This window comes from Perissodus microlepis, chromosome 14, assembly GCF_051167445.1.
Source record: "Perissodus microlepis isolate ML-2025 ecotype Zambia chromosome 14, ASM5116744v1, whole genome shotgun sequence".
NCBI classification, from domain to species: domain Eukaryota; kingdom Metazoa; phylum Chordata; class Actinopteri; order Cichliformes; family Cichlidae; genus Perissodus; species Perissodus microlepis.
Genome location: NC_140474.1, coordinates 4,157,347 through 4,171,992, shown reverse-complemented (window position 1 = coordinate 4,171,992; position 14,646 = coordinate 4,157,347). Strand labels below are relative to the sequence as shown.

At 41.1% G+C, this 14,646-nt stretch overlaps 2 protein-coding genes across 2 annotated transcripts in view; one reads left to right on the top strand and one right to left on the bottom strand.

The window, feature by feature from the left end:
• Window positions 1–30: 30 nt before the first annotated feature.
• Window positions 31–11,476, top strand: LOC146372909 (delta(3,5)-Delta(2,4)-dienoyl-CoA isomerase, mitochondrial-like). Its single transcript, XM_084951953.1, has 10 exons — window positions 31–224; window positions 6,755–6,923; window positions 7,541–7,629; window positions 7,717–7,841; window positions 8,465–8,513; window positions 9,196–9,260; window positions 9,501–9,571; window positions 9,686–9,757; window positions 9,845–9,995; window positions 10,762–11,476. Exons 1-10 carry the CDS (start codon window positions 128–130, stop codon window positions 10,864–10,866), a joined length of 993 nt encoding a protein of 330 aa, XP_084808079.1. The 5' UTR covers window positions 31–127; the 3' UTR covers window positions 10,867–11,476.
• Window positions 11,256–14,646, bottom strand: part of cep295 (centrosomal protein 295) — a 21,860-nt gene continuing 18,469 nt past the window's right edge. The window contains exons 24-29 of the mRNA XM_084951948.1: window positions 14,461–14,631; window positions 14,310–14,370; window positions 13,505–13,837; window positions 11,649–11,745; window positions 11,468–11,567; window positions 11,256–11,375 (exon numbers count right to left, since the gene is read on the bottom strand). Of these exons, the coding sequence (XP_084808074.1) occupies window positions 11,334–11,375; window positions 11,468–11,567; window positions 11,649–11,745; window positions 13,505–13,837; window positions 14,310–14,370; window positions 14,461–14,631 (804 nt within the window). The 3' untranslated portion in view covers window positions 11,256–11,333. The remainder of the gene's footprint in view (window positions 11,376–11,467; window positions 11,568–11,648; window positions 11,746–13,504; window positions 13,838–14,309; window positions 14,371–14,460; window positions 14,632–14,646) is intronic.

Here is a 14,646-nt window from a genome sequence, read left to right as displayed (position 1 = left end):
GTGAACTATAAACAATTCGAACATTCCGTAGCTAAGTTAGCACTGGCGCTGCCGTAAAGCCTAGTGTAGAAGCGAAAGAAAATTTATGCGTCGGATAAGAGGCGGCTGGCTTCACTGCAGATCATAAATGACGGTTCACTTGACCGTGTTCACTAAACAGTCTGGACTCTGCAGGGTTCAAAAGGCGATGTTGGCGATGGTTTTCAGGTCAGCTGTCACCAAATGTAAGTGTCGGTGATTTGTTTGTATTTTATTCTCTTACTTTAACTGTTGTGATATGTAGTAGTAAAACGTATCAAAGCGTGTGAAAATACACCGCATGTTTTGAATGTTTCTCGCTGTTTTAGCTTGAAGCCGTGTGTTGAAGTTCTGGAGTCAAAAATTGGAAACAAAACCTTTTATAAGGATAAGTGGGTGAAAGGTCGTCAGTGCAGCTTGAGTGTTTTGTAAGGTGCAGGGCTCACTTTGTGTTCTTTAATTTCACCCCTATGAAATATAAAGAGTCTTTTCAAAAACCAACCAGAAAACATTACACAGCTTCGAGAATACACGACTGAGGCAGGCTGGTCCAAATAGTAAGATACCTTTATTAACTGCATTTGTTAAAATAAAAAACTTAAAAAAAAAGAACAGAGCACAATAAAAGTTGACTGTGGCACGGCCTGTCCTGTAATACTATCCTAAATTAAATAAAACCACCATACATTGAACTGGACTTGCCAGTAGCTAAGGACCATGAGAGAAGAAAATCACACGTGCTGTACAACAAAAGTAGTGTGGAAAACGACCCATAACCGAAGGTCCCACAGATACTGAGTATCCTTAATTCACTGCATTTAAAAAAAAAAAAAAAAGTCACAAATGTCTAATAGGGCACTTAACATCAGACGCATTGCTCACAGTCAAACTACAAAATGTACTCCCAACATAATAAAAACACAGACGATATTTGATCCCAGCGCACTCCAAAAAGGAATGACGTTCTCTATGACGAATGGTACAAATCAAATGTGCAGGTACAAATGTCACTGTAAACAAACACCAGAAAACGTGAGGGATCCCCAGAGTCTGGCTACGTGGTCAAACCAAATATAAACAGTGTCACAAAACTGTAGACGGTACAAGACAGCAGTTCCTTAAAGGACTGGGCCAAACGGCGGCTGCTGCAGACGTTTGCCTCAGCTTGACTGGGCCGAAACGATCAACACTGCCCGCCGAACAGGCTACAGCGGGCAGCAATCAAATCCCCAGAATTAAGGACGCTATATTGAACTGCCGGTAGAAGGGCAGCCGCCCTCCAAAACGGCAGGAAATAAATACACGGTCACTCTGTAACTGTACAGCCTGAAAAGTACAGTTACAGTACATTAGTGTCCAATACCGCACTCACAAATTGAGCAATAAATGGGGAAAGCGTCTCTTATTCTTCTTCAGATTGTTTATTGGTGGTTGGCAAACAACAAAATGTTGCATTACCGCCACCTACTGGTGTGGAGTGTGGACCGAAATGTCAAAAATAAAAATCCATTCAAATCTTCCCAAGCAAACTAGTCTGCCTTAAAAAAACCAAAATATGGCCTGATAACATTCACTTCTCAAGTTCTTACGAAATAAATCAACCAAGTCCACTTTCATATAGCTAAGCTTTTTGATTAATTGTCTTCTCTCGGCATCATATTTCTAACAATGCAATAAAACGTGTTCTGTTGTTTCCTGTTCTCTGTTGCAGTCACACTCCCCTGTACTGTGTTTTCCTATTAAAAACAATGCGCTATTCAAACCTGTGTGTCCAAATCTAAGTCGAGATATAACTGTCTCCTCTCCCCTGTTCCTTCCTGTGCTTCTCATTTCTCCTATTTTCCTTTGGATTTTGTAAAACCATCGCCCTTTCCTCTTTTCCTCCCATTGCTTTTGCCACCTTTCTTTCATTTTGTGCCATATTCTGTTCTTAATCTCTGTCCCACTAACATTTCCACCAATGGTCTCTTTGTAGCTTCCTTTGCTGTTTGCCATTTCATTTCCCTTAACTCCATGATGAGCTGGTACCCATAAGAAGGTGACTATAAGTCCCATCACAGTAATTCTGCATAATGTTTAAATCTTCTTTTCTTCTTTTCATTTTAACGGCAGCTTGCATCCAACAATAATGCACCGCTGCCATCTCTTGGGTTATGCTGCTACATAGTTAAACATATATGATCAAATAATGTTGAATCCTGGATATGGATTTGTAATCAATGAAATTTGAAATAAGGGGGTAGGAACAGGTAAAGTGTAAACTTCATTCTACAACTTTTCGAGCACACACATTCTGTAGACATAGATATATACATGAAAACTTGATGATTTTTAAGTTTTGTTTTTTGTTTTTTTTCTCTTGTTATTTCAATTATATTTGCATGTTCAAAATAAAATTATATCTATCTATCTATACATCATTTCCATTTGCTTAAATCTTCTTAATGAATCCGGTATTTCTCAAAAAAACGAAATATGTGTCCTTTCCCTTCATCATGATTTAACTGAGTAACCACATTTTCAAACTTTAATTCCCTATTACTACACATTTCTACACTCAGTATTCTTCTTTATTAATAATAATAATAAATTTTGTTTGAAAGCACCTTTCAAGACACCCAAGGACACTTGACAATAGAATAAAACACATAATAGAACAATGACAATGAAGAAAAATAAGAAAACAAAAGCACAAGGTAAAATAAACAAACAATAGGTTCACAGTGAATATGCAGATTTGAATAGATGGATTTTGAGTTGAGATTTAAACTGGGGGAGAGAACCAATGTTTCTTTTATATGGGGGTAGAGAGCTCCACAGTCTGGGAGCAGAGCAGCTGAAAGCTTTGCTTCCCATGGTGGTGAGGCGGAAAGAAGGCACAGAAAGCTGGATAAAAGAAGAGGATGGAAGTGAGCAGGTGGAAGAGATAGCGCTTAACAGGTCAGAAAGATAGAGAGGAGCGAGGTTATGAAGGGCCTTGAAGGTGAGCAGTAGAAGTTTGTACACTATCCGGAATTTCACAGGGAGCCAGTGAAATTCCTGGAGAATAGGGGTGATGTGCTGGTAGCAGGGGGTTCTAGTAATAATGCGGGCAGAAGAGTTTTGAACCAGTTGAAGCTTATGGAGGGATTTTTGGGGGAGACTGTGCAAGAGAGAATTACAATAGTCAATACGGGAGGTAATGAGACTGTGGACAAGAATGGATGTAGACTGGGTGGAAAGAGAAGGACGTAATCTGTTAATGTTACATAGATGCAAATAGGCAGAACGGGTGAGATTATTGATGTGAGATTTAAAGGATAGTGAACTGTCTAGGATGATGTCAAAGCTCTTAACCTGAGGTGAAGGGAAAACTGGGGGGTTATCAATAGTGAGTGAGAAATGATTAGCCTTCAGTAGGTTGGATTTAGTGCCAATAAGGAGGATTTCAGTTTTATCCTCATTGAGCTTAAGAAAATTAGAGCTGAACCAGGATTTTAATTCGGATAAGCATTCTGTAAGAGAAGAAGGTGGGAGGGAGGAATCAGGCCTGCAGGAGAGATATAACTGGGTGTCATCGGTGAAACTGCGTGTCAAAACAGTGAAAATGAAGATCAAATTTACGGAAAATGGCACCAAGAGGGAGGATGTAAATTATGAATAGAAGAGGGCCTAAGACTGAACCGTGGGGTACACCAGAAGTGACTGGGAAGAGGCGAGAGCGGAATGATTTGAGTTGAATAAACTGGGAGCGGTCAAGGAGATATGATTTGAACCAGGCTAGGGGTGTGTCAGAGATGCCAAGAGAGGAAAGTCTGCTTAGAAGGACAGAGTGAGAGATGGTGTCAAAGGCTGAGCTCAGATCCAAAAGGATGAGAATGTTGAGAAGACCAGAGTCAGCTCTGAGTAAAAGATCATTAGTGACTTTAAGTAAAGCAGTTTCTGTACTGTGACATGAGCGAAAACCAGATTGAAATCTATCATAGGTCTTATTGTTAACCAGGTGTAAATGAAGTTGAGCTGCAACCACTTTTTCAAGTATTTTAGAGATGAAAGGTAGATTAGAAATCGGACGGAGGTTGTTAAAGTTGCTAGGATCTAAGGAGGGTTTTTTCAGTACTGGAGTGGCTGAAGCAATCTTGAGTGAACGATGCCGGTGGTGAGTGAAGAGTGAATGATAGCAGAGATGAGTGGGAGTAAGGAAGAGAGGCAGGATTTCACAAGCCCTGTAGGCATGGGAACGAGATGACATGTGGCGGGCTTTGATTTACATATAAACTCAGAAATATCAGATAAATCAGGAAGATCAAAGGTGGAAAAGGGCTGAAAATGGAGAAAAGGTTCTGGAGAGGGGGTAGACACAGCATTTGAACTAAGTTGCCGGATGAATGTTATTCATTTTTGTAGTGAAGAACAGCATCAAGGAGTTGCAGATTTCAGAAGAATAGAAGTGTGGTGGTAAAGCGTTGGGGGGCTGAAGAAGTTTGTTGAGAAGTGAAAACATAGTCCTGGAGCTACCCTCACAAGAAGTGATAATACCAGAGTAGAAGCTTTGTTTGGCCTGATTGATGGAGTCTTTATATTGGAGTACATGATATTTATAGATTTCTGCGTCAACAGTTAAAGCAGATTTCTTATAACTACGCTCTAGCTGCTGGGCTTTGGCCTTCAATGCTCGGAGGTCAGAGGTAAACCAGGGAGCAGAGCGAGCGAAGGAAACAGTGAGTTTTTACAGGAGCCAGAGAATCAAGGACATTGAGTAAACAATTATTACAATATAACAACAGATCATCAGGGGTAGAATAGAAGACAGGATTCTGAATATTGTCCAATCTGGTAACGAGAATGTCCATATCAATGTTCTTGGTGTTGCAGAATGAAATTAGGCGGGTTGGCTTGGTAGAAGCGCAACAGAGGTTTGGGGGGGGAGGGTATACAGTAGCTATGATGGTGGGAATAGGTCCAGTCAGCTCACTTAAAAGGCACTCTAGAGAACCAAATCAATCAAAATTAACTGGCAGGACTTTCAAGTGCTGGCGAAAAATGATTGCGGGAAGAGCCCCACGATCTGAGCAGCAAGGTTTCGAAAAGTAAACAAACCCCGGAGGAGTGGATTCATTCAGTTGAGAAAAGTCATCAGGTTGTTGCCAGGTTTCAGTTAAACAGAAAAAGTCAAACTTACAGTCAGATAGGAGGTCTGGGATGAGAGGCCCCTTATTTGTCAGTGAACGGCTGTTTAGAAGACCGACGCGGAGTCTTCTTTGATTGATATACTTCCTGCAGCTAAGAAGCACATGTTCTATCATTTCCATAGCATTACACCAACTACAGTTAGATGTTTAACTATCTTAAAAAGTGTGCCATTCAAAAAGCAATGACCTGTTCTTATTTTATTTATAATTGTCTCCTCCCGGCTACTTATTCCTCTGTTTCCTGTAACTTCATCTGTATTTTGTATGAATGGGGAAATGAAGCCTGTGTGGCCTTATACCGACAGACACCACCCTGCAATTAAAGTACAGGGGTGTGTTTCCACTCAACACAACCTGACAAGCAGCAAGAATGAGCGGTGGAGAGTAGTCCATCTGGCTGCATATAGTTTAATTGCGTATAAATATACTTTTTCTTTTTTGTTTTTTTCTTCAAACAAAAGCTGCATTTGAGGAGTTAGAAGTGAGGGGAAAAAGGCTAACTGTGGAAAAACATGGATCAATAGTGGTGGACTGCTCACTTTCTTAAACAAAATTACTATTTTAGTGATTAAATTAGAGTTGTGGTGATTTATGACTCCATTAGATATTTGTTTTAATTTTGTTTATCATATATTTACTTTTTCCTTTATTTACACTCACCAGCCACTTTATTAGGTTCCTTGTGCAGGTTGGACCCCTTTTGCCTTCAGAACTACCTTAATTCTTCATGTCACAGATTCAGCAAGGTGCTGGAAACATGCAACATGGATGGGTACACTGTGGTCATACAGGGATGGACACACTCAGAATATATACCAAATATTCTTGGGCAAGATACTAAGCCCAGGTTGATCTTTGATGCGTCTGTCAAGGTATGAATGTGTGCAAAGAAAGCACTTACATAGAAAAAGAATGTTCAAATCAGTGCTCAGATAGAGTAGAAAAGTGCTATATAAAAACCAGTCCATTTACCATATCTACAAATAATGAGTTGTGGTCTCCTCTGAAGTCTGTACACGAACTAATCAAGTGCCCTGATTGCTCTCCATTCCTGGACAAGTGCAGCCTGCAGCTGTGAAATGGTCACTGTGGCTGCTTCTGTTGAACACATCGACTTAGCATGTCCCAGACATTTTCACAGCGAGGTGTACTGGGACTAAATGCTTGGCTGGACTGTGCAGACATTGTTGTGCTGAAACAGTCACAGGGTGTCACTATGTCGACTCAGATCACCAGTGGTCATCTCATTGACATCCAAGGCTGGACATCCATGCCAACTTCAGTCAGTTGTGGTATTGTGGCACTGATGACAATGTTGTGCATACCCTTGTTTTGTTTATTTGGTGTTTATTTGGTGTGTGTGTGTGCTCTAAAATCACTGGCTTGAGAACACTGTAGACTGAACCAATACTGAGGTGTACAAGTGAGTTGAGGCCTTGAATGTAAGTAAGATACAAAATGGTAAAGATGAGAAAAGGCCTATGAATAGTCCATTGTAGCCTTGTAGCTTTCACTACTCTTGCTTCTTGGGCACAGTCTAATGTTGTTCTATTTTTTCTTCTTAGATAAGGGGTTGCGGTTGCCTAGTCAAACTGTGGCCAGAGCCATGTCATCTTCAGGTGGTGCCACCCCTCCGTACACGACCCTGGCCATCAGTCGCCCTACAGAGTCCATCACGCATGTTGAACTTCACCGGCCTGAGAAACGCAATGCCACGAACAGTGCTTTCTGGAGGCAGGAATCAGAATTACATATATACATATTTTACACAGTGTCAGAGGCATGACAAATGCTATATATTATACCTGGATGCTGGAACCTGTCTCACAGTTTATATTCAGTTAGAAAGTCCATATTGTCCATATTCTTTATTTATCTTGGTGAAAATAAAGAGAAGGTTCATCATACCCAGCATGTATTTACCTCAGCTGGCTTCTCTTACTTATGCTGGGAGTATAGTGTGTGAGGGGGGAAAAGCACTTGTATAAGTTTTTGTTTTCATTCATCCTGCAACCCTCGTTGTGTAACAGCACAGACCGGCAAGTAGGCTAGCTCCCAAACGTATTCAGTCCTCTGATCAGGAGAGAAGCACATACAAGAGTTTAAATAAATACAGTCACTCCCTACAAACAAGTGAACACAATATTCAGACTATTACTATTTCGTGAATCGTTGAGAATCAATATTGCATCATTTAGTGTAAATAAAAAATATAATGCTAATACATGGAACTCTAAAAGTGTTAAATTATCAGACATAAAAGAGCTCAAAAGTCAAACTAATCACTGGAATTAAAAGCTAAATTATTATTTGGGTGAACACTGATCTGAACTCGTGTGTTTCTCTGCCAGTGAGATGGTGACCTGCTTTAATGAGCTCTCTGAGGACCCCGAGTGCAGAGCAGTGGTAGTTTCTGGAGCAGGGAAGCTCTTCACAGCTGGTGGGTATACAGAATATTAAAACCTCTGTTCTCTTCTCTCAGTGGAGTATAATCAGTGTGTATAATCTCATCTGTGTTAATGCGCAGGTATCGATCTCATGGACATGATGAACAATGTACTTCAACCAGAAGGAGACGACACAGCCAGAATCTCCTGGGGGTTAAAAAAAAAGATTAGGAAATTCCAAGAGACCTTCTCCGTCATAGAGAAGGTCAGAGCGCATTATTAATGTAAAGAGTGAGAAGACTGAACCAGTCACAAACATGAGGTGTGACTGAATTATCAGATTTTATCAGGAAGGTTCCTGAACTGTGCTTCTTGCTCAGATGTTGCCTCTCTAAATCAAGATAAGTTATATTAACTATATTAGAGTTCATGAAAGCTCATTTTGCATTCATGTCCACTGTTGTATTGCTATCTTTTAAAATTCAGTCATCAGTTTTTACCATGGGTCAGCTGGGATAGACTTAATCCCCCCACCAACCCTGGCTATGAATTGGATAAATGATAAATGATGAATGGTGGAAATTTTACTTCAGCCAAAGAAAGCATTAGGACAGATTAGAAGTTACAAACATAGGATTTATTTTATGGTTATTTTGTCTTTAAAATTCCAGTTTTTATAATGAAGTTATATTTTTTTCCATTGGCATTGCTCATCTGTGTGACCTGCATGAAACAACACAGTAAGAACTCAATACAAGATACACGGTCACACTGTTCATGTCTGTAGTGTAAGAGCAGTAGGACCCAGCGTGCACCAAGCTTCCCTTCCTTACAAATTCTCCCTCACTATCATTAAAGTACGTTTCCTCTTGAATTGTGTTCTCGCAGTGCCCGAAGCCTGTTGTGGTGGCCATCCATGGAGCCTGTGTAGGAGCAGGTAGGACATTGTAAAGATTACAGTGCTGTAGTGAATCATCTTAATGTACAGGAGTTGGAAAAACACTAAAGTTCCTCGAATGTCTGCTTGAGTCTGGCTGCAAAAGGGAGTGAATTCCCAAAGAGTCTCGTGTTAAAATGTCCAGCTTTACAGCAGAAATAAACGCATTTACAGCCAAGAAGAAATAAATAAATGTTTATTTGTTTTTTAAGCCTTTGTTTTATGCATTTTAACACTTGAAGGTAGGAGGATGATGCTTTGAGAAGTGTGCAGATATAAGAAGCTGTAGCCACTGTGTGAAAAGCTTCAAATCCCCTCAAATTCCTAATTGAGTCATTCAGCTGGACCAGTCCAACGTGTTTGTGGTATGGATGAATTTTAATTGAAATATCTACCCAACGAGATTTGCTGTCTTCTGAAGGCGGTGGCTATACATATGCCCCTCTTCCCCATGGCTGCTTTTGATTTGACCCTAGAAGACAACAAGACATTTGAAAATACTATGTTTTCAAGCTTTGATATATAACTGGTTAGTTTACTGCATGGACATGATGCTAGCAGGAGCCAGGGAAACCCACAGGCTGTGATACAGGCTTCTTGGATGTGGAGGTGTTTGACGCATTGAGTTTGGTGGAGAAAGGAGCTTCGGTGAGTTAACCATAGGTGGTGTTTTCTGTGGCAGGTGTTGACATGATTACAGCCTGCGACATTCGCCTGTGCACCCAGGACGCCTGGTTCCAAGTTAAGGTATAATCATCTGATTTTGTCATTGTGGTGAGAACAATTAGGAAACCATGGAATAGATAGCTGATTAAATTTAAACCAACTTGTGAAGTATGAAGATTTGTGTTAAACAATTTCACAGATCTTGATCTCTTTGATCTGTCATATCCTACAGCAAGGTTTTGAGCAGAGATTACACACTAGATCTTGAGATTCTGTTTGCTAAATGTAGCAATGATGATTCCCTCTGCTTTGGCTCCATAGGAGGTTGATATTGGACTTGCAGCAGATGTTGGAACACTCCAGAGACTCCCAAAGGTCATCGGCAGCCAAAGGTGAGCCAGCAGCATGATTTACAATTGGGATAAGATTACAAGCAATTTATGGCATGACACTGTTAAGTGACTGATTGCTTGTAGGTTAAAAAAATCTATTTCTATTTTCAACAGTCTTGTTAATGAACTGGCTCTGACAGCGAGAAAGATGTATGCTGATGAAGCTAAGAGCAGCGGACTGGTGAGGTAAACATTGTTCCCTCATCACTCTTTTTCCAAATTAAAAGCACTTATTTATTCTAACAGTTTGAAAACCCTTCCCTTCTTCTTCAGCCGAGTGTTTGCAGATAAGGAGGCGATGATGGCTGGAGCTCTGGAGATTGCTGGAGAGATTGCTGGTCGCAGCCCAGTTGCTGTGCAGGGCACCAAAATAAACCTCATCTATGCCAGAAACCACAGCGTAGCAGATGGATTGGATTACATTGTAAGGATGAATATAATATGACAAAGTTTTCTGTGCATATTTTTGTCAGCTTCACAATGAAGAATATCCCCAAAGGTTGATTCTGTTCATCTGGATGTAGTATTTTCAGTGGGAGAAATGTTTCTTCAGTCTCAGCTGAGTGCAGGTTTCCCCAACCTTACAAACAGTACCTTTGCACAAAGACTAAACTCGCCCACTGAATGAACAATGGGCTGTGAGGTCAGTTCAGTGATCAATGACCACTGATCAGGATGTGTACATCCTCATCATTAAAAGAGTGTCCACTGGCCTGTAGGTGTAAATAGACTGCAGAGTCCTGGTCTGACAAGGTAGCTCTTCTGTGTTGTGCCATCCACTTAGCCAGAGGTTGTTTGGTTTCCCCAAACAAGTGACAAAAACGTTTCCCACTGAAAATGCTACATCCAGATGAACAGAATCGAGTTTTTGGGATTTCCTTTCCTGGATAATTGGGCATGCATCAAGACGAATGGTTATAATATGACAAAGATTTCTGTGCATATTTTTGTTAGTTTCATGATGACGAACCTGATTACTGAGAGAATTCAGGTCACACTTTAGGTTCATGTTCTCAGTTCTCCAGAAGGAATCTGGTATCGCTACCTCATTCCCTCCATTTCAGTTTCCTGGTGTCCTTTATATGACACTTGATAGCATAAAGGGAATGTGACACGCTCAGTTAAATGCATATGACCATGCTGAAGTTCCCTTTTTAAAGCACTCAAGTTCATCATTTCTCCTTCTCCAGGCCACGTGGAACATGAGCATGCTTCAGACTGAAGATCTGATGAAATCAGCTCAGGCAGCCCTCGAGAAGAAGAGTCCCAAAACTAAGACATACTCTAAACTCTGAACACCAGTGAGGCAAAGCTCAGATACAGAAAGTGCCTCTTTCCTCCTCCACTATGGCCGTTCTTACAGCAATTTTATAAATCAAAATTACATTTACTAGCTGGAGATCTGTATCCACACTAGACAGTATTTTAATGTCATTATGTGTTTAATAATTCATTCAGGTTCATATTTCTCCTGCTCTAATATCAGATATGGATAATATTTAACTAAGGCAAATCTTAACTGACTGAGCTGAGAAACATTTTGTACATCTGTAAACGATCTCCTGAATGTTTCCTTATTAAAGAGACTCGTGTGAAAGTGATTTCAAATATTCAGTACTGTTATTTGCCAAAATATTTTTACTTTGCATAATTTTATCTGATAAATTTTCTGATTCAGTTTGAGTGCAAATAACTTAAAATGCTTTATTGATAAAACTATAAATTAAATTTTCAAAGTAAACTATGACACAATCAAAGTCGATCACTGTTGGGTCTGCTTGGCACGAAGCTTCTGTAAGGTTTTCTGTGAAGAGATGGGAGAAAAACATTCTTTTAACTTAAATTCAGGAAGTTCCTGCAGCTCCAAGAAGCCTATGTATGATTAAAGTGCTTCACCTTGTGGAACTCCTTAGCTTTCAGTCTGTTTTTTGCATAATCTTCCTGTCGACTCTTCAAGGCTTTCCGATGCTTCACCTCCTCCAGCTGCTCATACAGCCTGCGGAACAAAATTATTTTGATCTGGTAAATTATACTTCTGTTTAAACTACCTGAATAACTCCAAATATTATTTGACTACCTTTGAGTTCTCTGGTGCATCTTGGAAAGATTACGTCTCCTTTGCTCCAGCGTGCAGATCTTCATGTCATCCAGCTTCTTCTGCTCGGAATCACTCACTGAGAGAAAACAGCAAAATGTCATCGTTACACACCATCACAACATAATCAGACTTGATACAAGCAGTGAAGTGAGTAAAAAATAAATTAAAAAAATTATTTAGGGGACATTAGCCAATTCTAGCTAGTGACTGTTTCCATCAATTACCATCATCCCAGTCATTTAGTCAGCAAACTCATCCACTGCTTTCTCTGCACCAGATAAAGGTATTACCTGTATTTACCTGTATTTATATAGCGCTTTACTAGTCCCAAAGGACCCCAAAGCGCTTTACACATCCAGTCATCCACCCATTCACACACATTCACACACTGGTGATAGCCACAGCCACCCTGGGGCGCACTGACAGAGGCGAGGCTGCCGGACACTGGTGCCACCGGGCCCTCTGACCACCACCAGTAGGCAACGGGTGAAGTGTCCTGCCCAAGGACACAACGACAGACTGTCCGAGCCGGGGCTCGAACCGGCAACCTTCCGATTACAAGGCGAACTCCCAACTCTTGAGCCACGATCGCCCCACGACTATTTAAACAAACCGCACTCCGACCTTGAAACTTGGCCCACACACATTCTCATCCATTTCACTGAACACTGGAGCTCCTCAGGGTTATCTGCCGAGTCCCTTCCTTACCTACTGTACACCTCTGATTGCAGACCTGTTCATTTATCCAACATCATTATGTTGATGACACAGATGTTTCTGGGCTAATCTCAAGCGAAGAGGAGTCAGCATACGGAGACAGGTAGAGCGACAATCAGCACAGTGTTCAGTTTGCACCACTAAGACTATGGGGAAAAGCAAAACAGACTCAGACCCACTGATGGAGAGTAAAGTCCTTCCAGAGAACCTGCCATAATAAAGTGGGCACATCAGAGGACATTTGGGAGGAACAACTGCTCATTTCTTTCTGCCGTGCGACAGTTGAGTCTGTTGTAATGCACCGCTTACCAGTGTGGTATGCAGGCTGTTCTGTAGCAGACAAACAGGCACTGTGAGGAGTGGTGAGAACAGCAGAAAACAAAAAATATATTTGGCCATGCCTGGCAGATACTCAAACAAGCACAAAACATCATCAGTGATGGTGTCACAATCACCATCTGAACTGTTGCACTCTGGCAGAGGATAGAGATCAGCCAAAACCCACACCTCTAGGTTCAGAGACCGGTCCTTTCCAAACACCATCTGTGTCACTTACATGCACCAATAAATGTCTGCACTGATAATTGACTCATGCTGCTATTTATAGCTTACTTATTGTATTTTTTATTTATTATTGCTCTATTTGCAATGACAAAGCTATTTGGTTCTAAAGAATGCAGGTTTAACATATTTCCACATTAATTTTTCAGACATAGAGGCTTCTTTAATATGCACTACATAAGCTGGTATAAACTTGCATGCTGCCTCAAACCAGGCGCCTCATCTATAATAAAAAGACATACCATTGAAGATTAAGCTATCCAGCAGTGTATGAAATGATTAAAATGAGCCAGTAAAAACATCTGGAAGTATTATCATTTGTGGATGATCCAGACCTCCTGCATGGCTTCCTGGACAGGCAGTGGAGCACCTTCTCTAACAGACTGATTCAGCTCCACTGTCATAAGGACAGGAAATATCTCACATGACATACCCTCACTCCCTATAATATAATTATCTCTCAGGCAGAAGCATCTGGCAGATTTCATGCAACCACTGTAATAAAATAATTTCCCTAATGCAGGATGAAGTAATTCTCATTTTTATTCTGGTGGTACCTGGTGGAAGAAGGTGGGGGGGTTTCTGCTGCTTGATGAAACCAGATTCCTCCATCTGTTGTGGGGCCTGTTCTCCCTTTGACTTTGGACTGGCCTTGTGTAGAGGTTCTGGTTTAGTTTTTGTGTTACAGGTGACTGGTTGACATGTGTTCGCTTTAGCTTGCTCACTTCCTTCTGGTAGAACTTGGAGCTCACGTCGACTTTTAGCAAGAGCAGCTTTGGCCTTGATTTCCTTCACCCTGTGGTTGGATCTCTGGAGCAGAGCTGCAAGTTTCTGCTGGTTGACATCTGGCTGGTCTCTGCACAGACCCCACTGAAACTCTAGGACTGTCACTGGAAAGAGGGAAGGAAGTAACGGTCAGGTTTATAAAGTTTTGGCTTAAAAAATGATGTAATGTTAGGAGAGAAAATATGTATATCAGTCCATTGACGTCTGTACTACAAAGCAATTCAAAGTACTATATTGCTTTTTGATGATCAACAGAAACTGTAAACCATCTTAGAGCCCCTTAATACCAGCACAATGAGGTCTGAGGGATCCTCCAGAAGGAATCATCCTGTGACATGTTTGATCAGTAGTCCGTGATCTGTAATATCAATTATAACCTGATCTGGAGCACTTATCCTGCAGCATAAGTTACCATGGCGATGTACCCTAGTAAGACATGAACGACTTTACATTTAAAACTCAGAGTTTAACCTGAAGTTACCTCCCTGAGCTCAGAGTCCTGCTTCGTTGTTCAGGCCTATGGTTTTCCCACAATTCACCAGTTTGACTCAGGCAGATATATTCCACTTGCTTTACCTGGATGTGTTTGGCTGTCGTACTCTGGAGTCTCCTCAGGTATCAACGTAGATTCTGCACCCTACGAGCAAATGTTTATGTTTAGAGATGAGAAAGTAACCTGAATGAAAACCTGAATGAAAACTCAGTCACGTCACTTCTGAACAGTCACCTCCATCTCTTGGCCTTTCTGCCCTTCCTCGACCCTTCCATCTGGATTCTTGATTACCCAAGCTCCCTCTTCCTCTGAGCTGGTGGACTCCTGGTCCTGCAGTGTAGAGTCCGTCAGGCTCACCAGTGTGATCTCAGACTGCTCCAGGATCCCCTTCTCTTTGGCTGCTTCCTAATAAACAACGAA

Bases quoted from the DNA above. Each gene is read 5' to 3' on its own strand.
- LOC146372909 (XM_084951953.1), top strand. From the start codon at position 128: ATGACGGTTCACTTGACCGTGTTCACTAAACAGTCTGGACTCTGCAGG. The intron at 9,261-9,500 runs GTATAATCATCT...TTGGCTCCATAG, and splicing joins ACGCCTGGTTCCAAGTTAAG to GAGGTTGATATTGGACTTGC. The intron at 9,572-9,685 runs GTGAGCCAGCAG...TATTTTCAACAG, and splicing joins AAGGTCATCGGCAGCCAAAG to TCTTGTTAATGAACTGGCTC.